This window comes from Rana temporaria, chromosome 1 (assembly GCF_905171775.1).
Source record: "Rana temporaria chromosome 1, aRanTem1.1, whole genome shotgun sequence".
In the NCBI taxonomy this organism is placed as follows: Eukaryota; Metazoa; Chordata; class Amphibia; order Anura; family Ranidae; genus Rana; species Rana temporaria.
This window is the reverse complement of record NC_053489.1, coordinates 97,435,851-97,459,526: the sequence shown is the minus strand read 5'-3', so window position 1 is coordinate 97,459,526 and position 23,676 is coordinate 97,435,851. Positions and strand designations below refer to the sequence as shown.

General features: G+C 43.5%; 1 protein-coding gene across 2 annotated transcripts in view; it reads left to right on the top strand.

Moving 5' to 3' along the window:
• The window catches only part of PDE8B (phosphodiesterase 8B), a 120,724-nt gene that overhangs the window by 25,928 nt on the left and 71,120 nt on the right, over window positions 1–23,676 (top strand). For both annotated transcript variants that reach the window (XM_040340900.1, XM_040340909.1), the window contains 3 exons: window positions 3,182–3,239; window positions 8,864–8,952; window positions 19,187–19,265. In XM_040340900.1, coding sequence (XP_040196834.1) covers window positions 3,182–3,239; window positions 8,864–8,952; window positions 19,187–19,265 — 226 coding nt within the window. The remainder of the gene's footprint in view (window positions 1–3,181; window positions 3,240–8,863; window positions 8,953–19,186; window positions 19,266–23,676) is intronic.

Genomic DNA, 23,676 nt, shown 5'->3' with positions numbered 1-23,676 from the left:
AAGGGCTCACTTATTATTGTGTTACCTGTCACTTTGGTGGTGTGGAATCTTAGGACTTCATTTGCAGAGACCTATTCAATAGGAGACCAATGCTGATCACCTAACTGTTTATGCCATACTTTCCAATAGACTGTTTTTTTATCTGAGAGTGATCCATGCTGAAAGATACATGTTTATGGACTTCATTACACCATACCCTCTATAGATCATTACTGTATATTGTTTAGTGTCTGTGGCGCGGCTCTGTTTCTTTGTTAATAAATAATATGTGGCAAAGTCCAAAGTCCTTTTCATCCACCAATTCTTTATAAAATATTTCAAAATGATGTGAGGTCTTCCAAAGTCTTCTTGACACTTCTTCCATGCACTGGGGGCATAGGTGTTAGGGGTGGAAGGAGACCGTTTTAAGGCTAGTTAAGTGTTTAGCTTGGATTCCACTTTAAAGCAGTAGTACAACCAGCACATTATGACAAACTTACCTTTCAAAAGAAGCCCTCCAGGGGTGCACTGTCACCGCTGCCAGCGCTTCCATCTTCACCCAGTCTTTCTTCCGGGTTTGCACACTGTGGTCTCCTGAATGACCGGGTCACAATGATATCACTCCTGTGCATGCGCATAGAAGTGACAATCGCTGCATGGTGCTCTGCATTCCACGGCACACTCTGCGTGCCCTGAATGCAGAGCATCACTGTGCATGTGCCAGTGATATAATTGGCTTTTGTTGATATGAATATCTTCTAAAGGTTGCACATTTAGGAAACATTCATTGTAAGGACAGGTAAACCTTACTGTAAGCTTACCTGGAGGTACAGGTGAATAGCGAGAGTTTACTACTGCTTTAAGTAAATACAGTAAGCCCTAGCCCAAAAATAAGCCCTATCTGGATTATCAGGGCAGGCTGCAATATAAGCCCTACCCCGAAGATAAGCCCTAGTAAATCTCCTTAAAACACTTTTTAAATGTTGGCTAGTGTCTCCGTGCTGCTATATTTAAAACAAACAGGTTTACACCCACCGCTGCCCCGCCGGAGGTCCTCTTCTCTCCTCCCAGCTGATGTCTGCTGCTGCTTCCTCTTCTGCGCACGTCAGCCGGGGTTCTCGGCTATTCTCTTTCCTCCCCTCCTCCCACCAGATGTCGTCTTCAGCGCACTGACTTCAGCGGCAATCACGGCTCTTCTTTTTCCTCCTCTCCTCCCGCTGACGTCTGCGCCCCCCTCCATCTTTAGTGCACGGAGCGGGCTGACGTCACCACAGCCGAACTCTTCTCTTTAATCATCACCTCAGAGATCTCAGAGAAGAATAAAAGAGACGAATAAAAGGTGTTAAACAGGTACTTTTACCGGTATACCAGTATAAAACTGCACTGAACCTCATACAGTACCAGTAATAATGATGTAAAAAACGGACTCCTGACCTGACAATGGGGGGTGGGAGACCTGAGAGGAAGACAGCGGACACTGAATTTTTGGATTTTAACAGGTTAGACAATAGAGAGGGATAAATGACACAAACACTGTGTTATTTATCATGCTTTAAAGGAACAGGATTTTTTTTAAAGCAACAACCAGCCAGACAGACTTTTGCGCACTTTATGCGTACCGTATACGGTATTAATACAGTACGGTATTTTGATCCCCAGACAAGATGAGTTCAAAGAGAAAGAGCTATTCTGTCGAGTACAAGAAAGGACTCCCACGGCAAGAATCTTACCGCTTTCTGCAAAGAGATGAAGTTAGATCTCCTAATGGTCCGAAAATGGCGAGCAGAGTACGGTAACCTCAGTCAAAAGGTGGACGAGGGAAATGCTAAGAAGCACAAGTGTGGATCAGGTCGGCAGCCATTATATCTTGAGCTGGAAGATACCATCTGTGAATGGATTGCTGACAAGAGAGCAAAGGCTTTGGTTGTTCGCAAGGCTGATATTCAAGCATTTGCCCTTGCAATGGCACCACAATTCGACATATCCCCAGAAGATTTCAAAGCATCACACCACTGGCTGGATGGCTTCCTTCAGCGATATGAACTGTCTCTAAGAAGATCAACAACACTGTTCAAGCTGGAAGATAATGAAGTTGTTAAACGTGCACTTGCATTCAAGTTCTTTGTTGATGGCATAGACTTTTCTAAATACCAACTCTCCAACATGATTGCAATGGATGCAACTGCAGTGTATATGGGCCAAGGATCTCAAACGACAATTGATCGGAGGGAAGCCTCCTCAATCTACGTTCCCTCCACTGGTTATGAAAGTGTACGTGTTACTTGTGTTTTGGCAATTCGTCTGGATGGAACAAAAGCCACACCTCTAATTATCGCAAAGGGCAAGAAAGATAAGATTGAACGTGTTTCAGGCATTTATGTTCTTGAAACAGAAAAAGCCTGGTGCACACAAGCAGTTATAAGAAAGTGGATCAATTTAATGCTGCCACTTGTTCTGAGAGGTGGCCAAAGAGGTCTGCTAGTCTGGGATTCAGCCAGCACTCACCGCGCAAAAGACATGAAGAACTTCCTTGCAGAGAGAAGAATAGATCAAGTAATGATTCGCGCAGGAATGACTGCTTATCTCCTAAGTCTTGATATTGCAATAAACATACCATTCAAGGACCATTTGCGCACAGAAATCAATGAATACACTGAAAATAGATTGGTCAGAAATCAGCGTGGAAACTTTGTGAAGCCTAAACTGCTAGAGGTTGTGACATGGGTGAAGAATTCATGGGATAAAATCACTGACAGCTGTGTTGCCAAAGCACTACGAGCAGGCTACATGGACAAGAAGTACTAGTTTAAGGAGAGCTATATTGCTTTACATGACAGATTAGGCCCAATGGTTCAAAAGGAAATGGAGATGCAAGAAATTCAGGCTGGCAATCAGGGTTTGGAGAGTTATGATGATATTCCAGAAGAAGATGACATGACTGTAATTGAATAAATGTTGTTTAGGGAGAGCTACCATATATTGCTGTAAATGAGAGATTAGGACCAATGGTTCAAATGGAAATAGAGATGACTGTATTTGAATAAATGTTGTTTAATGTACATACCATAAATAAATAAATAAGCCCTACCCTGAAAATAAGCCCTATTGTGTTCTTTGTGACTAAAATTAATAGAAGACCTGGTCTTATTTTCGGGGAAACACAGTAGTAGGTATTTATAGGAATATTTCTGTTTTGTTGCAGAGCATCTGATCAAGAAGAAACGTCGGTCCTTCCTCTCCTGCATGCTGGATTTAACAGGGTGAGGACATTTAACCATGCCAGTTATTGTAGTCTGTACAAGAAAATGGTGACTCAGGAATCATTTTTAGATCGTCATTGGGCTTAGGCAGGTCAACCTACATTTACTCTAAAAAGGTCACAAAAATGGACAGATTGAAAAGATGTCACCCTATTCCTCCAGGTAGCATTAACAAGATTGTTACAATAGTAAAATAGTGATGGGATACTCTCCCCTTCCTTCTGCTTCTATAGACATAATACTAGGGGTGAAGGACTGCTCGCCCCTCCCTTTTTTTCTGTTTCAATCTTTTTATTAAGATATCAAATAGTAATAGAACATTGTAAGTAAACAAAGTCAAGTACAAAAATAGAACTGTCCGCATAGTCAATGTACAAAAAGTGACAACCATAACATATGAGGAGAATGGGGGGGGGGGGGGGGGGGGGTCCAACCATAGACCCATAAAACGTCCATAAGAAAGTATGATAAATTACATCAAAATGATCAACCATGAATGAGTCCCATGTAGCCTAACATATGAAGCTCTATTTCTTGAAAAGGCTAGCACAAAAACTGGCCTTATTTCAGGTCAACATTATAGTTCCGGAGAAAGGACTACCCCTGCCCACCCCTCCGACTGGGCAAGTGAAAACTATAATAGTATAAGATTTAACTTTAGCTAATATAGTAAATGCTAGGCCACCAAGCCATTGGGTGAAGGACTGCTCGTCCTTCCGTTTATTTAAGGACATCAACCTGAGACAGGAATTTACCACCTATTAATAGTTAAAATAGAGTGCTGTGTTATATGTTGCTATAAAAAAGGGTAATAAAAGAAGAAAGCGAGAAACACAATAGACTGATTCCATTAAAAAAAGTGGTCTATTGAGACATATACATATAGGCCCGGATTCACAGACACTGACGCATATTTATGCCGCCGTAGTGTATCTTCTTTACGCTACGCCGACGCAGCGCAGAGAGGCAAGCACTGAATTCACAAAGCACTTCCTCCCAAATCTGTGGTGGGTTTCTCAGGCGTAAGTCGGCATAAGTGGAAGTGGGTGTGAGCCATGCTAATGATGCGTGACCCCATGCAAATGATGGGCCGAGCGCCAGACAGATACGTATCGCCAACTGCGCATGCGCCGTCTCATGTGCGCATGCTCACAATCACGTCGGAACAACTGCCTAAGATACGCTGGATAACTGCCTACGGCGTGAACGTAACCTACGCCCAGCCCTATTCACGTACAACGTAAACTACGCAAAATACGCCGGCTTGTGTTCCCTTTGCATGGATGCTGCTTAGTTACACCTCCTTTATGGGGCATAACTTTGCGCCGGACGTATGACTTTACGCGCACTGCGTCGGACAGACGTACGTTCGTGAATCGGCGTATCTCCCGCATTTGCATATGTGAATAGAAAATCAATGGGAGCGCCAAATACGACCAGCGTAAATATGCGCCCACTCTACGCCGGCATAGGCAAGTTACGTCGTTTGGATGAAGCCTATTTTCAGGCGTATCTTAGTTTCTGAGTCAGGCGCACAGATACGACGGCGCATATTTCCACTTACGCGACGTATCTCGAGATACGCCAGGGCAAGTGCTTTGTGAATCCGGGCCATAACAGTATATTGTCAGAGTTGCCCAAATAGGCACCACCATCCTTAAAATTACAAAATAGCAAGAAACTCCACCATAACCATACATAGGACTTTAAAAGTGCCTGACAATATATTACATATACACTACTGTTAAAATGTCATTGATTTATTCAATTCATATAAAACATTAATAATGTAACATGACATAGCCCAGCATGGATTTTTTACGTTCACAAATATATTACATACAAGTTTTGCAAATTTGGTTCACAGCTTGTCTTTGATCTTCCTGCCAGTGCCATTCTGCATGTATAGATTATCGTATATGGTCTGAACAATAGTAAAGGAGACAAGTGGTACATAATAAGGTTGAAAGATCAACGACAGGCTGTGAAACAAATTTACAAAATGTCTATGTAATATATTTTTTGAACATATAAAGAAAGCCATGCTAGACTACCTCATGCTTTGAGGTCTCTATTGCAGCTATGCTTAGAAGCCAATCAACTTCCATTTTTTTTGTCAAAGCTGAATTGAACATGCTGAAGTTAGAAGCTAATTGGCATCAGATTTTGCACTCTCCAATCTTAGTAAATCAACACCACAGGGTGGATCATTTTATGATTTGCCCACGTGCTCTACATGACAAAATAATTTTCAACATTCATAAAAAGAAATTAATAATAATAATTGCCAGAAAAAAGCAGACTGTGAAAACACTACACTAGAGGTCAGTGGAGAAGTGCCCTTTTACATTATTGGTCCATCGAAAAAAGCACCCTCTCGCATTGCTGGTAAGTGTAATGCCGTGTACAGACGATCGGACATTCCGACAACAAAACTGTGGATTTTTTTCAGACGGATGTTGGCTCAAACTTGTCTTTCATACAAACGGTCACACAAATGTTGTCAGAAATTCCGAACGTCAAAAATGCGAAGACGTACGACGAGCCGAAAAAAATGAAGTTCAATAGGCAGTGCGACTCTTCTGCTTGATTCCGAGCATGTGTGGATCTTTGTGCGTCGGAATTGTGTTCCAAAACTTGTTGTCGGAAAATTTGAGAACCAGCTTTAAAATTTTTGTTGTCAGAAATTCCGACAGCAAATGTCCAATGGAGCCTACACACGGTCGGAATTTCCGACAACAAGCTCCCATTAAACATTTGTTGTCGGAAATTGCGATCATGTGTACGCGGCATAAAAGTGTCTCCTTACATTGGATGCCAGTGAAATAAAGCCCCAGAACATTGATGGTCAGTGTTCGTGGGAGATCAAGATCCATCATTGCTCATAGCTCAAAGAACACCTAGCAACCCCTGGAGGAGCACTTGTTGAGAAAGGCTGCTTTAGACAGGCCCGTCGGAACAAGACAGGCAAAACAAGCAACTGCTTGGGGCCCCGAGCTGGCCTGGGGCCCTAGCAGGACTGCAGCCTGTAGCGTGGCCGAGCTCCTCTTCCTAGTTCCTCCTGCAGTCCAGCCAGGTACCGTAACCGCGCAGTACAGGAGATTCAGTTTTCTGTTCCTAGCCGGACTGACAGGAAGTGCACACACTCAGTGCTCACTTCCTTTCAGTCCGGCCAGGAACAGCAAACTGAATCTCCTGCTACGCGGTATGCGGTAGGGAGGGTAAAAAGCTTCTCAACTTAAAGCTCAGCAACACCCCGTCCCCAGCTTTTTGCTTGGGGCCCCCAAATTCCTTCAAACGGCCCTGGCTTTAGACAGTTGTCTCAGTTGGAAGATGCTCCTATTCTGGTCACAACTCCAAATTTGAGACTTTTCTTTATTTTCAGTCCCAGTATTATTCATTGGGAAACATAAATAAGGCAAATAATAACCTAGGCAGCAATAACAACCTGAAAGGGGTACTAACCCTTCCACGTTCCATCCTAGACCTAAAAAGAAATGTTTTTCTTTAATGTATCAAATAGATGACTTTGAGACTTTGGTGAAACAAGTTTGAGATTAGCTTTCTACATAATAGAAACTAATGCACAGGACACACGATCGGATATCTGATGGAATCTAATCCGATGGATTTTTTTGTCGGATATCTGATGAAGCTGACTTTCATCAGTCTTGCCTACACACCATCAGTCAAAAATCTGACCGTGTCCAACGCGGTGACGTAAAACATTATGACGTGCTGAGAAAAATGAAGTTCAATGCTTCCGAGCATGCATCGACTTTATTCTAAGCATGCGTGGATGTTCCACACAGACGATAGTTTTTTTCTATCAGTTTTTTATCCATAGGAAAATTTTAAAACATGTTCTATCTTTTTTCACCGATGGAAAACAAACCATCGGTCCGTTTTCATCAGACAAACTGATCGTGTGTACAGGGCTTTAGGCCTCGTACACACGACCGTTTTCCTCGACAGAATCCATCAAGAAACTTGGTGGGAGAGCTTTTTTGACGAGGAAATCGGTCGTGTGTATGTTTCTCATCGAGAAAACTGTCGAACTCGACGAGAAAAAAGAGACAAGTTCTCTTTTTCCTCGACGGGAGTCTCAATTTCCTCGTCGTGTTCCTCGTCGGGCTGGTTTTCGACGAGAAACACGTTCGTGTGTATGCTTAGAAACCCGCGCATGCTCAGAATAAAGTATGAGACGGGAGCACACCTTCGGTAAAAGTAGCGTTTGTAATGGAGATAACACATTTGTCACGCTGTAACAGACTGAAAAGTGCAAATCGTCTCTTACCAAACTTTTACTTAACACGCAGTAACATGAGATTAGCAAAAGCAGCCCCAAGGGTTGTGCCAGTGGAATCGAACTTCCCCTGCCGTCGTACGTGTTGTACGTCAGCGCGTTTGAGAACGAGGAGATTTGGTCTTGACAGTGTGTACGCAAAGAAAGCTTGTCAAGTTTCTCCACAAGCCTGACAAGGAACATGTCGAGGAAAACGATGTTTCATTTACGTCAAGTTCCTCGGTCGTGTGTACGAGGCCTCAGAAGTCTTTTTTGCATGAAGAGAAAATTTTGGACAGCCGAACTCAAAATTAATGCCTTTATTAAAAAAGAGGTAATAATCCAAAAAATACAAGCCACAGCAAACAGCGAAATACAAAAGCTGACGTGTTTCACACTTTCAAAAGTGCTTATTTATAGCTGAGAAGTTTTTTTAACCACTTCAGCCCCGGACCATATTGCTGGTCAATGACCGGGCCACTTTTTGAGATTCGGCACTTCGTCGCTTTAACTGACAAGTGTGCGGTCGTGCAACGTGGCTTCCAAACAAAATTGGCGTCTTTTTTCCCCACAAAAAGAGCTTTCTTTTGGTGGTATTTGATCACCTCTGCGGTTTTTAGTTTTTGCGCTATAAACAAAAATAGAGCGACAATTTTGAAAAAAATGAATATTTTTTACTTTTTGCTACAATAACGCATGCGTCGGTACCAGGGGCGAGCGGGGGGGGGGGCGCGCCTCCAGCGGCACGCACATGCCCTTATTGGCTGATTCGCGAGATGACGTAATATTTCATGATCTCGCGCAGCCGAGCCGACCTGCCGCCGCAAAACTGCGGTGGCTGGTCGGCAAGCGGTTAAAGGAAAACTATACTTTTTTCAAAACATTGATGTAACACACACATTTGCTAAACAAGCCTTTTTGTAGCTTCTAGTTCTGTGCTAACAACATCCTCTTAAATCTAATTTTCTGCTTTAGTGATTGGCTCACTATTTTCGAGGAAGTCTAAAGTTGGATTACCTGCACATATAGATTATTCCATCATAAGTGGTTTATGGATGTTTGATACGACCAATAATGTGCCACGTATGGCTGTAAAAATCCATGTCAGCTATTTTGGTTATGCCTATTTTTTAAACAGACCCAGCGGTCAAGACAACTAGGCAACACTAGAAGGCAAAGATGCTGTTGCTGTCTGTCCTGAATGAACACCACCCCAACGACACCATGTTCACCTTGAGGAAACTAGAATTTTCTCAACAAAGCTGTAGTTTACCTGTAGTGATTGCTTATGAATACTGTCATTTTAAAACAAGCAGCAATTTATTAATATATTTTGCAGAGATTTTATGAGAAAAACAGTATGATTGCCTGTTACAATGAGCTTATCCAGATAGAACATGGAGAGGTGCGCTCACACTTCAAACTGAGGTATGTATGCATATTCTTATTGAGAATTATGTTAATATGAATGCAGTATGACCAACATAATGGATGCGTGTCAAGTTCAGTGCACCTATAACAAAATATATGTGGGAGATGAGTTATTTTAAATATTTTCTCTTTTAAATTTAAAGGGGTTGTAAAGGTTTGTTTTTTATTTTCTAAATAGGTTCCTTTAAGCTAGTGCATTGTTGGTTCACTTACCTTTTCCTTCGATTTCCCTTCTAAATGTTTTTTTTCTTTGTCTGAATTTCTCACTTCCTGTTCCTCCTCAGTAAGCTGTTCTGGCTGACTAACCCCCAGCCAGATGATGGGGGCAGAAAATAGTAAATCAACCAGCGCAAATAAAAACCTACGAACAGCAGCTAGAACACTGAGGGACAAAATATCAAATCCCAATCATAAAAGTAAAAAACAGCAGTGCAGCGCAACACATTTAAGACAAATCATGGGGGCAAGCTTACAGAAAGTGAGAAATTCAGACAAAGAAAAAACATTTAGAAGGGAAATCGAAGGAAAAGGTAAGTGAACCAGCAATGCAATAGCTTAAAGGAACCTATTTAGAAAAAAAAAAAAAAACCTTTACAACCCCTTTAAAGAAACACTCCACTTCCAATTATTGGTTTATTATTTTATTGTCCAAAGAAGTCTCGATCACAGCAGGAAAATCTGCAGATTTTTTAGAAGTTCTGTTGAAAAAATCAGGCTGGTTGTTGGAAAAAATCAGTCACACCTAGATGTATGCAAGGATCTTGCCATTCCGTTTTAAATTATTCGAATTTTGCAGGCTTCCCTATATAAGGTATGTAACGGAACATCCCACACTCCGCTTGAGTGCTTCTGTCATATACCGCTTCCTATCAGTCTGGATATAGATATCAGATATTCCAGCTGCCCTCAACACACAACGAGACGAGACTGGTTTGTGTGCTAAACATGGAGTGTTAATGCAACCTTATATACAGTTTAAAGAGGAGGTAACAGAACATAAATTAACATGAGCTAATTAACTAATCATTTACCCAGACGAGGTGACTCCGAGATATGACCTTTCAGAGTAGACGTCCCGTCTCTGCTCACCTGCTAAACAATACACATTATCATAAGTGTAAACACAGGACATCTTCACACAATAGCTGAGTCAATTAGCACAGAGAACAGACAGATGGTTGGAGGGGATGGCATTAGCATCTAACAGTATGAATAAGTCACTCTTACAATTAACCTGTTGAGTTCAGAATCAACAACCAGTAAATAGTTCTTTACAGATATCCTGGAATATATTGTGGATAATAATTACATAATAATCCCATCTCAGGTAGTCCAAGATATAATTTCTCAGTCATCCTATGCCCCTAGTGGACATAGGATGATTTTAGACATAAGAGGGTCCGAGTCTGTCACAAGATAATTCACTCATTGGGCTTTAATTTGTTTACAGATACCTCTTAGAGCTAAGAGTCAGAGGTGATAGACCACCCTAAGGTTTGACAGCTGATGCCCACTCAATTAAGTAAGCCTGTACAAGTATGAATTATTTATGACCAAATATTCATATTCTTGCATAAACTCAGTCATTAATGGTCCTCTTTAATGACAAGCTAAGACATCCTATTCCCCTAATGCTGTCATGGGCCAGTTAAAGTAGTCATATGTTTGCTTTAAAGTCTAAAATATACTTGTAATGAAAGAAGTATTGGGGGATGTCATTGCTGGCCTTCTGACTATGTTTCTGATTTTGAGTCACAGACCCATAGGACGAATGCTTTATTCAAACAGCATTGAAACCAAGCATCTGCATGGAGCAGGGACATGACAGCCTCCATTATTCTCTCACAAAAGTTTACATTTTATTGGTTTCGCAACCAATAGTAAACTCATGAAAGTCACCTGGCCTGTGATATTGTCAAAGGTCTTTAGCTAGCAAAACCTATGCAACCAAAATGTATATATGCTGTACCTGTAAATGGGTAAGCAGTCCTCTCCCCCTAAAACCATAAAGTACAGGTTTTGCTATTGGAAGAACAAATATAATTTTTTAATACAGCTTACCTGTAAAATCCTTTTCTTGGAAATACATCACGGGACACAGAGCCTTAATTACTTAATGAGTTATGTAGTCACCACAGGTGATTGGACACTGGTTAACCCAATTAGAGTTGAGTTCCTCCCCTATATAACCCCTCCCAAATGGAGAGTGCCTCAGTTTTGTAGCAAAGCAATAAGTGTTCCACGTTTAACTCCGAAGAGGTGTGGGAGCTCTGTGTCCCGTGATGTATTTCCAAGAAAAGGATTTTACAGGTAAGCTGTATTAAAAAATCCTATTTTCTTGATCATACATCACGGGACACAGAGCCTTAATTACTTAATGGGATGTCCCATAGCAATGCTAAAATTGAGGGGAGGGAGAGACAGATCTGAATAAGACCGCAATCGGGCCAGAGGATCTATACTGCTGCCTGCAGCACACTACGCCCGAAGGCGGCATCCTCATACCCTTTCACATCTACCTGGTAGAACTTAGTAAATGTATGGCCCGAAGACCAAGTAGCAGCCTTACAGATCTGAGCCATGGAGGCCGGGTGATGCACTGCCCATGAAGCACCAACTGCTTTAGCCGAGTGCGCCTTCACCTGAAAAGGAGGGATCTTCTTTTCTCACCATAGGCCTAAATAATGACTTGTCGAATAGTAGATTTCGACACTGCCTGGCCCTTCCCTGGGCCCTGGCAGAATAACAGACAATCAGTCTTTTGTATCTGAGCCGTTGCTTGCAGATAAACTTTCTCCGCTCTTACAACATCCATAGAGTGTAGACCTTCTTCCTTCGCAGACTGCGGATCTGGAAAAAAAAGACGGTAGACTATATCTTGATTCAGATGATAACCTGAAACCACCTTAGGTAAAAAGTCGGGTGAGGACACAGCACCACCCTGTCATCATGAATATATATGGTTCTTTACAGAGAGAGACGCCAATTCCGATACCCTCCTTGCCGAGGATATGGCTACAAGAAAAAACAGTTTCTTTGTCAAAAAGATTTAAGAAGCATGGTGTAATGATTCAAAAGGTAGCTTCTGTAAAACAGATAATACCAAATTCTAATCCCATGGGCACACAGGAGACTTAGCTGGCGGATTCAAGTGCAGCACTCACTGAACAAAGGCCCAGAGTAGGAAATGAGATCTCAACTGAGGAAGGGCAAGAATCCTATTAATGGCATACTCCCTAGGATGCCCCCTTCTGGGTTTACACCAGGAAACATATACCTTCCAGATTCTGTAGTAGATGAACCTGGAGGCCGGCTTCCTAGCATTAACCAGGGTGGATAGGATTGGACCTGAGAGCCCACGTTTCCTCAGAATGTGGGTCTCAACAGCCAAACCGTCAAATTTAGACTTTGTACGGCAGGAAGGAATATAGGACCCTGCAATAGTAGGTCCGAACGTAGTGGGAGAAACCAAGGTCTACCTACTGCCATCCTTACAATTTCCACGTACCTGGGTCTCCTGGGCCAAGCCGGGGTGATCAAAATCACTGGCTTTCCTGCCCTCTTGACTTTCTAAAGGAATTGTGGGAGAAGTGGAACTGGAGGGAATGTGTAATCAGAGAATAACGATCCCATGAGATTGTTAGGGCATCTGACCCTCCTCCAGCTTTGCGCTGAACCGGGAAGCCAACAGGTCCGCATTTGGGGTACCCCATATCTGACATATGATTTGAAATATGTCGGGTGTAGAGACCATTCTCCTGGACTCAGCTTCTGGCGGGTTGAAAAATGTGCCTGCCAATCTTTTACCCCTGGAATGAAGACTGCAGACAGGCGAGGATATGCCTTTCTGCCCCGCCTAGGATGTGAATCACCTCTCTTTGGGCATCAAGACTTCTGGTGCCTCCTTGGTGATTGATATAGGCCACGTCCGTAGCATTGTCGGACTGAATCTGAACAGGCCAACCCTGCAGTCTGTAAGACCAAACTCTGAGGGCCAAATGCCTGAATCTTCAGAGTGTTGATGGAAAGGAGCTTTTCGGCTCTGGATCACCTCCCCTGGGCAGATGCTTATTTTAGAACTGCCCCCCAGCCAAGAAGGCTGGCGTCTGTGGTCACCACTTTCCAGGTAACCAGAGTGAAGGATTTTCCTTTTGACAGATTTTGGGGAGCAACCACCAACTGATGCTCTGGTGAACCTTTGGAGATAAGATCATAGGAAGGTCCAGGGCCTTAACAGCTTTGTTCCAAGCTGACAGAATTCTGCCCTGTAACGACCTTGAGTAAAACTGGGCGTAAGGAACAGCCTCGAGTGAGGCTACCATCTTCCCCAATAACCTCCTGCATAGAGATGGAAGGCCTTCTCTTTGCCTCTATCATTTGGACCAAGTCTACTATGGTTTTGCCTTTGGTAGGGAAGTAAAACCTGGCTTCGGGACGTGTCTATAATCATGCCAAAGTCCAGCCTACTTTGAGGCTGAAAGGAGGAATTCTCCAGGTTGAGGACCTAGTCTAGGTACTCTAAATATTCCACTGTGCTGTGTACATAGTGGCCCATACGTACAGCGAACTGATCTATGATCAACAGATCGTCCAGATAGGCTGTTACTGCTATGCTTTGTGCCCTTAGCCTTGCCAGGGCCGGGGCCAGTATTTTTGTTAACCCTCGAGGTGCTGTAGCAGCTCAAAAGGAAGGACCACAAACTGAAAGTGGTACTGAACCATCGCAAACCTTAGAAACCTTTGGTGAGCGGGAAATATTGGCACATGCAGATATGCATCTCTGATGTCTATTGATGCCAAGAATTCTCCTAAACGAAGGGTGGAAACAACTGAATGGACAGACTCCTTTCGAAAGGAGCGAATGTTGAGAAACGGAAAAGGTTTGAGTAAAACCGTGATCCCTGCTCCTCTGGGGCTAACTCAAAGATTACCCCTTGAGACAACAGGTGTTTCAAGGCCAAGTAAAAAGCCTTATTTTTTCTGAATCTTTGACAACTCTTAATCTCTGAAAACGGGGTGGCGGAAGTTCTCTGAACTCTAGCTTGTAGCCCGAGGACACTGTGGAGAAGACCCCCTAGTCCAGAACCTTTATTCTGCCAGGCGTTTGTAAATTACAGCAGCCTTCCTCCCACTCGGCCGAGCGGGGGCATCCCTTCATAGGGAAGTCATGGGGGTCTGCTTAGACTTTGAACCCCAAGCCTTTTCTGTCCTTGGGCTTGGCTCTGGGCCTTTCCCCTAGTGTTTTACTGGGGAGGCCGTTGCCACTGCCTGGAGAATGAGGTTCCAGGGGCTGGAGAAAGAGTACATTTAAATCGGGGACGTTTACTCTTCTTCATAAGCGGCAACAGAGTAGACTTGCCTCTGGTAATCTTTTGGATGTATTTATCCAAATCATCCTCAAACAGGCGTCCCTCCCCCAAAGGGGAACACTGCCAAGTATTTCTAGCAAGAACATCGGCCTCCCAATGTTTTAACCAAAGGGGCCTGCGCATGTGTAGCTTCAGGAGATATAAGCGGGATGCTTGTTGAACAGAGTCCATGATCGCATCAACCGCAACACACAAGGCCTAAGAAGGTCTTCATAAACCTCAATCTCCTCTGTAGGGAGGAGGTTAATCATCTGCTTCATTTGTTCCTTAAGGAACTGATATACACCAACGGCTGCCACTGCAGGTTGTACTACAGCCTTAGCCATGGAAGAGGAGGTTTTTATTAGGGACTCCAGCTTCTAATCAGTTGGATCCTTATAGCCCTGAGCATTGTCTATAGGACAGGTCAGGCTTTTGTTTAAACAAGAAATAGCTGCATCTATAGCAGGTACCCCCTATTTCTTAGTGAAACCTTCCTCTATAGGATTAAGGAGGGAGAACTGCTTAGGAGGAGAAACAGTTTATCTGGGTGAACCCAGCCATCATACATCAGTTTATCCAGCAAGGGATGAACTGGAAAAGGAGCATGCAGCCTGCGGGGACTTTCGATATCCCAAAGAGGAAACAGAGGACATTTAAGCTTCAACAGGGGGCAATCTGTGTGGCACGAACCACATAATACTGCACCTGCGTCTTTAGCGACTGAGAGGTAGCAGGAATCCTCTCATCCTCTGAGTCCTCAGACTGCACATGATCCTCATCTCCAGAAATGGATTTTTCACCCTCAGAAGGCTCTTCTGATAAGAGAGCCAGAGCAGATGAAGGGGATCTACCCCGTTTTCTGCTATAATTTAAGGAAGTTGCGATAATAGTAGCAATCCTTTCTTTTAGGCCATCCAAAGCAACTTTTTAAAAACTTCCTCAGTGACGTATACAGGAGCTGCCATAGGAGAAGCTGCAAAAAAACAGAGAGGGGGTTAACCCTGTGAGGCTGCTATTAGGCTGTCAGAGGGGAAAGGTAAACTGCAGGCAAGCTCAGAATCCTTAGCCATAAGCAGGGATTTTCTGGTGCCTCTTTACCAGCCATGGCCCCTTTTCTCGGGGACATAGTCCTTACTGTAAAGCAAAGGTACTATCCACAAATATAAATGCAATCTCTGTTGTGTTATAGTCTTACAATCACATATATTAGCTTACTGCACAACCTGATGCCGAGTAGGAGTCTTATGTTTGCCTGGTTCAATCCACAGGGATACTTACAGCCCACAGCTCTGTGTCCATGCTGCTTACAGAAGGCTCTGGCGTGCAGGGCTTTTGAACCAACCTCTTGGCGCCTGCACACAGGTGTCCTGCATTGCGCACGGGCACTAGCAACCAATTTGGGCCCTCCCCCCATCCATGTGACGAGGAAGCGGGGGGGAAAGATTACTGGGGGGCATCTTGTGGACCCCTGTATGCAAAAATGGAAAGGAACTGCGCTAAAATACCATGAACAGAAAAGAGTGAAAGGAAGGATAAAATGCCTGCGACCCAATGACAGCCTATTCACTCCGAGAGCTGCGATTAACAAGTAAACAATAAATACAAGTGAAAAATGTGAGAAATATATAAATCGGGCTAATGCCGCGTACACACCATCACTTTATGTGATGAAAAAAAAACGATGTTTTTAAAAACGTCACTTTAAACGTCGTTTTATGTCTTGTGAAAAACGACAAAAAAAAATTAAAGCATGATTCAGTTTTATGTGTCGTTTTTCAAAACGTCGTTTTTTACTTCACAGAAATTGACCGTGTGTAGCAAAAAACGACGTTTAAAACAACGTTTTTACACCCGCGCATGCCCAGAAGCTAGTTATGAAGCGAGCTTCAATGGAAAAACGTGGTGAACGTAACCTCGCTTTGCTGGAGCATTGTGAAAAAATGATGGTGTGTAGGCAACATCGTTTTTGAAAATTGGAGTTTCAAAAACGTTGTTTTTTACTTCACAGAAAATGACGTTTTTTTTCATCACATAAAGTGATGGTGTGTACGCGGCATAACTCTAAGGCCGGGTACTCACGACCAAACATGTATGGTGAAAGCGGTCCGTCGGACCGTTTTCACCATACATGTCTGCCAGAGGGCTTCTGTACGATGGTTGTACACACCATCGTACAGAAGTCCGCGCGTAAACAATACGCGGGGCGTGTCCGCGGTGTCGCCGCGTCGATGACGCGGCGACGTGGGCGGCCCGCCTTTAAAATGCTTCCACGCATGCGTCGAAGTCATTCGACGCATGCGAGGGACGGCGGGCGCCTGGACATGTACGGTAGGTCTGTACTGACGACCGTACATGTCCGAGCGGGCAGAATTCCAGCGGGCTGTTTTAAAACAAGTCCAGGAATATTTGTCTGCTGGGAAAAGGCCCGGCGGGCAAATGTTTGCTGGAATTCGGCCCGCTCGCGCCCACACACGACCAAACATGTCTGCTGAAACTGGCCTGCGGGCCAGTTTCAGCAGACATGTTTGCTCGTGAGTATGGGGCCTTAACGCAAGAACTCTTGAAAGCAAAACATATACATTTCAATCAAAAAAACACATATAAACAGAAGCTGGAAATCAAAATAAACAATTAAAAATATAAAAAAATAATAAAAAATTATTATAACTGTCGCAATAAAGTCTATACGTTTTTAACAAAAGTCTTATAAAAACAACCGTGGTTTGTGCCAAATGTCATATAGTAGAAAACCTTTTCAAAGGAAACAGTGATAATCCTCCACCAGGCTATGGACTGGCTCCTTACCAGATCTCCATGATCCCTTATTACAGGGGATCATAAACAGCATATAAAGGGTAGTCACTCCTAGTCACGTAGTTCAGACGTATATGATCCAATTGGGTCTCATTCACAAGTGATTTCACTGACAACCATGCCCACCATGTAAAACAATGATAAACAGCTCCACATAGTGTATTAAATGGTAAATGGGCCCCTGGAAGAAGTATGTTTTTTACGAAACGGAAGTAGGGCGGAGCAGCACGCTGTCGTCATCTCAAACAAGCTCCAAACGTTCCCCCAGTGAAAGGGTAACTATGTGGAGCTTTTTATCATACACTATGTGGATCTTTTTATCATTGTTTTACATGGTGGGCATGGTTGTCGGTGAAATCACTTGTGAATGAGACCCAATTGGATCATGTACGTCTGAACTACGTGACTAGGAGTGACTACCCTTTATATGCTGTTTATGATCCCCTGTAATAAGGGATCATGAAGATCTGGTAAGGAGCCAGTCCACGGACCCCTGTATGTGTATTGTGGCAGAGCCTGCAGTGGAAGGAGGTGAGTGGTGTTATTATGACCGACTTCACTGAGCATGTTTACCCTGGAAGGCTATGTAAGAAAACACCAGGTTGGACTTACTACCTCCAGTGGTGAAAACCAGGAAAGACATCCTACTCCAAGAAGATAATGCATAAATAAAAAAATGATCTTCTTCCTTGATCCACGCTGCAGGAAAGCTACCAAAAGTAGTTCCAGCTTTCACCCATCACGGCGGGAAAGTTGTGCTAACCTTCATCCGTTTACAAAGGGTTTTATTCGAGAAAACCCTCATACCTGGACCTGTAGAAGACTCTGCCAGAAACTCTTTACTAGGGATGTATTAGTACACCAAAGTCTGCATCCCATGAGGCCCGGGTACCAACCATCTTAGGCCTTTGATATCAGCCCGAGGAATGGATCCGGTTATAGCTCCTAGGTCTCTGCAGCCAGACCATCAAAAGAGCATTTTTTTTCTTAGCACATGTTGAACGTGACCAGCCACTGTAACACTGGTGAAAAAACTGAGGCACTCTCCATTTGGGAGGGGTTATATAGGGGAGAAACTGAATTCTAATTGGGTTAACCAGTGTCCAATCACCTGTGGTGACTACATAACCCATTAAGTAATTAAGGCTCTGTGTTCCGTGATGTATGATCAAGAAACATGTTTACTTAAATGCTTCCCTTAAATATGTTTAAAGAACTTGGTAATATTAGTTTATGTAAACACGTTGCTGGCGTCTTGTAATGATGTAAAATATCTTCTATTAAAGTAGAACTGTGGCCTCCCATTAAAAAATGTGCTTCAGCTTAATTATAAGGGCATCTGCAATGACCTTTTTCTCTTAGCCCTCCTACAAAGTCACACAAATACTTGGAGAGCCTGCAAGCAAAGTCCACCAAATGCAGCTTCTAGTGTAGCAATGATGCTGTACCTCGAAGGGTGTTGGCCAGGAAGTTGTCTTGCATACAAACAGCACACTATTGTTGACAAACAAACACAAAACTACGTGTTTTTTCAGCTCTTTAGCACCACCCTTTGGGCAACTTCTGCTAATGTTGTGTTATGGTTAGCATTGCTTCTGAGCATGCGTGTTTGTACTTTGGAGTTTTGTCCAATGGACTTGTGTACACACGATCAGATAATCCGAAAACACACATTTGTTGTCGGAAGATTTTAAAGCATGCTATCCAACAAATCTGACAACAATTGTTCGATGGAGCATACATATGGTCGGATTTTCCGACAACAGCCTGCCATCACACAATTTCCGTCGGAAAATCCAATGAGGCTTTAAAGTTGCTATTTATATTTTGCAAACATCAGTTTTAAAGAGACAAAAACAATCTCCACACATTAAATTGCATTACTTCTTTTTTGGCTGGACATTCTACTCTACATTGATATTGATCTTAGGAAGTTAAATAGCTTGTACTAAAGTGAGTTTGGCCAGTGGGAGTTTTTTTCATTAATGCGTCTATGTCAATTTTCGATGTGAAAGCCTTTTTTGTGCGTAACTTAATAATAATCATTGACTGTGTGTTTGTTGTAGGTCCTGCAATTCAATATTTACAGCATTAGAACACTGCCAAGAAGCCATAGAGATTACAAGCGAAGAACATGTCATACAGGTACAGATAAGTTATTTATGCAATTAATTAGTAGTGTTCAGGTATGGTCATGTTTATTGTTGGAGTATATTACTTTCAGAAGTCTGACAAGAGACCTGGCACAGCCACGAGAGTAGATAAGCGTGGTTGTAATGAGATAAATGCCACTCAAAAGAGATTAAAGGTAGTTCCAGCTAACACCTGACTACACATACTGAGAAGTATTTCCCTGTCACAAAGGTCTGTACTGTATTCATCTCTACACTACTATGTGACACGTGTAAGAGCCTGTAGTTCAGCAGGACATGCCACGGTGGTGTATCTTTCCATTTTCTTGGACTATTATTGAACACTATTACTGATGATGCCCTCAATGAACAATCTCCTTCCTCTAGGCCAGTCTTTCTCAGCCTTTTTAACCACTTAACAACCGCTGAACGTCAAATGACGTCCTCGACTTTCTGCTGTGATATCTGAATGATGCCTGCAGCTACAGGCATCCTTCAGATATCACCGTCTTCAGCCGGCGATTCTGTGCACAATAAGAACGATCAAAGCGGCATTCTTATAGGCAGCGAGAGGGGACGTCCGGTGCTTCTCTGGGCTCTCCCGTGCCATCGGGGGCCCGGAGAGTAAATCGGCCGGCGCTGGCTGGGGAAGCATAGAGATGACTGGTGACCAGATGGTCACCAGTCATCTCTATGACCGTCGGAGACCCGAGCGCGACGTTATGACATCACGCTCGGTACCCGGAAGTAAACAAAGCCCCAATCGAGACTGTCGGCGTGAGATCGGTGAATGTTTTTCACAATCTCATGCTTGTAAGCCTGGAGGAGAGATGTGGGGTCTTATTGACCCCACATCTCTCCATAAAGAGGACCTGTCACACTGATTCCTATTACAAGGGATGTTTACATTCCTTGTAATAGGAATAAAAGTGATCAAAAAAAAAGTGTAAAAAAAAAAATTAAGTAAAAGGAAAAAAAAAAGGTTTTAAAATGCCCCTATCCCCGATAGCTCGCACGCAGAAGCGAACACGTATGCAAGTCCCGCCCACATATGTAAACACCGTTCAAACCCCACATGTGAGGTATCATCGCGTGCGTTAGAGCGTGTGCAAAAATTCTAGCACTAGACCTCCTCTGTAACTCAAAAATAGTAACCTGTAAAAAAAATTCAAGCGTCAACTATGGAGATTTTTAAGTACCGAAGTTTGGCGCCATTCCATGAGTGTGCGCAATTTTAAAGCGTGACATGTTAGGTATCTATTTACTCGGGGAAAACATCATCTTTCACATTATACAAAAAAATTGGGCTAACTTTACTGTTTTGTTATTTTTTAATTCATGAAACATAAAAAAATATATAATGTTTGGGGGTTCTGATTAATTTTCTAGCAAAAAAATTTTGATTTTTACATGAAGAAGAGAAGTGCCAAAATAGGCCCGATGGTCAAGTGGTTAATGTGGAGTAAGCCTTGAAATAACTTTCCGGTCACATGAAACTGCTGCAGATAATACGATATCTACAGCTCAGGGTCCATTAGCATGATGAGGGAAGACTTCCCCTTACATTTGTGGTCAGTGGGAACCCCCACCCCCCTTCATTATAGATCACTAAAAAGATTATTGGTGACCGTGGTTACTTATCTGAGAGGCAGAAATTGCTCAGGAATATCCTAGCAACTTCTGGTGGAACCCTAGGGCTGACAACCAAGGGTACGGAGTGATGGTAGCATCTTCTCTTTCAATATATAGCAGTACTTCTATGAATTCATGATTTTATCAATGAAATGCAGCTTCCCGACACCAACAGCACTCATGCAGCCCCATAGAAGGACACTGCCACCACCATCTTTCACTGCAGGCACCATCAATTTTTTTTGTACTCCTCACCTTTGCAACGCCATACAATTTTAAAGCCATCCGTTACAAAAACATGTATCTTGGTCTCATCACTTCAGAGTATGGAGTCCCATTAGTCTTCTTCTTTTTCAGCATGGGCCCTTGTAAATTCTAGGTGGGCTTTTTTGTGCATGACTTTAGTAGAGGCTTCCTTCGTGGAGGACACCCATGCATGCCATTCCTCTGCAGTGACGCTGTATTGTGTCACGGGAAACAATCACCCCAGTTTGGCTTTCTACTTCTTTAGCTAACTGCAGTAAACTTGCATGGCGGTTTCTTCAACACTTCTCATCAGAAGACTCTCCTGCGGAGGTGTTAACATCTGTGGACATCCTAGACGTCTCTGTGAGATGGTTGCAGTTCCATCGTGCTAAATTTTGTATCACTTTTTCTACAGTATTCTGACTAAGTAAAGCTTTGCTGATCTTCTTGTAGCCTTCACCAATTGCTGCAACTGCCGTCTGCACACTGCACCAGCCATGGATGAGGAGGATTTAAGCAAAGATTCCAGTTTTTATCAGTTGGATCTTTGAAGCCCTGAGCATTGTCTACAGGACAGGTCAGGTTTTTGTTTACACAAGAAATAGTTGCGTCTATAGCCAGCACCCCCCATTTCTTGGTGAAACCTTCCTCCATAGGGTAAAGGAGGGAAAACTTTTTAGGAGGAAAACACAGTTTATCTGGGTGAACCCAGTCATCATACATCAATTTCTCCAACAAGGGATGAATTGCAAAGGTACAGGCAGCCTGTGGGGATTTCCGAGACCCCAAGGAAGAAACAGAGGACATGGCAGCCACAGCAGGGAGCAACTCGTATGTGGTACGCACCATCTCTGCATTTTAAGCACCTGAGAGGTAGAAGGAATCTTCTCATCCTCTAAGTCCTCAGACTGTACCTGATCCTCATCTCCAGATAGGGATTTTTCACCCTCAGAATGCTCATCTGATGAGAGAGCCAGAGCACATGAAGGGGACCTACCCTGCTTTCTGCTATCTTTTACGAAGGTTGCGATTAATGTAGCAATTCTTCCTTCTAAGTCATCCAAAGCAACCTTTAGAGTGTCCTCAGTGGCACATACATGAACTGCAACATTAGGAGAAGCTGCAAAGCCTCACAGGGGTACATGTTCATTCTGTGAGGGTGCTACCATGTTTGTCAGGAGGTGATGATGATCTGCAGGCATGTACAGAACCCTTAGCACTAAACAGGGATCTTTTAGAGCCTCTTTTATTTGCCCCTGACCCCCTATTACTGGGAGACATAGTCCTTAAGCTGCAAAGCAGAGGTACTAGTATAAATGCAATCACTGCTGTTCCAAAAGTCTTAGGCCTCGTACACACGACCGAGTTTCTCGGCAAAAACCAGCAAAAAAGAGAGCAAGTTCTCTATTTCCTCGACAGCCTAACAAGGAACTCGACGAGGAAAACGATGTGTTTCGCCTGTCGAGTTCCTCGGTCGTGTGTACGAGGCTTTACAATATACATATATCAGCTCACTGCACAACCTGTTGCCAAGTAGGTGTCTTAGGTTTGCCTGATCCGATCCCCTGGGATGCTAACAGCCCACAGCTCTGTTCCACACCACTTACAGAAGGCTCTGGCGCACTGGGCTTTAAAATACAAGCCTCTTGGCATCTGCACATGGAGAGCCGTGCATGCACCCAGGTACTAGCAACCACGCCCCTCCCCCTCTTCCCCCTGTCATCTGACAGCTTCAGAGTGCGCTCCCGCGCTGCTCGCCTTGGTGGTGGCCAGGAGTGAAGGGGAGAGAACAGACTACTGTGGGCTTCTTGAGACCCCTCTTATGTGTATGTGGCATAGCCTGCAGCGGAGGAGGTGAGTAGTGTTTAAAAACAGACCGACTTCACTGAGCGTGTCCCTGGATGGCATGTAAGAGTACACCAGGTATGTAACTTACTCCCTCTGGTGGCGCAAACCAGGTAAGACATGCCTACTCACAGAAGATAACATTTTAAAACAAAATTATCTTCACTTTATCCCCGCCGCAGGAAAGCAAAAATAGCATATCCAGCCTTCACCCATCACGGCGGGTAGCGTTGTGCCAACCTTCAGACTCATGGGTTCCCCTTACAGGATCCTCTTACCTGGATCTGTAGAAGACTCTGCCAGAACTTTTTGTGTTGTATTAGTACACCAAAGCCTGGAGCCCAGACCTCCAAAGAGAGACATTACAGGCAAACCTCATTTCTTCCTTACACGAGGCCCAGGTGCCATCCATCTTAGGTGTTTTGTAGTATTAGCCCAAGGTATGGATCTGGTTGTATAGCTCCTAGGTCTCCGCAGAAAACCAGAGCTTTCTTCTTGGCACATGTTCAACGTGACCAACCACCTTAGACACTGGGGAAAAAACTGAGGTACTCTTCATATGTGAGGGGTTATATAGGGGAGGAACTTGCCTTGTAATTAGGGTTACCAGTGTCCAATCACCTGTGGTGAATATCTAACCCACTATGTAATTATCAATGGCTCTGTGTCCCGTGATGTATGAACAAGAAAACGTTTGTTAT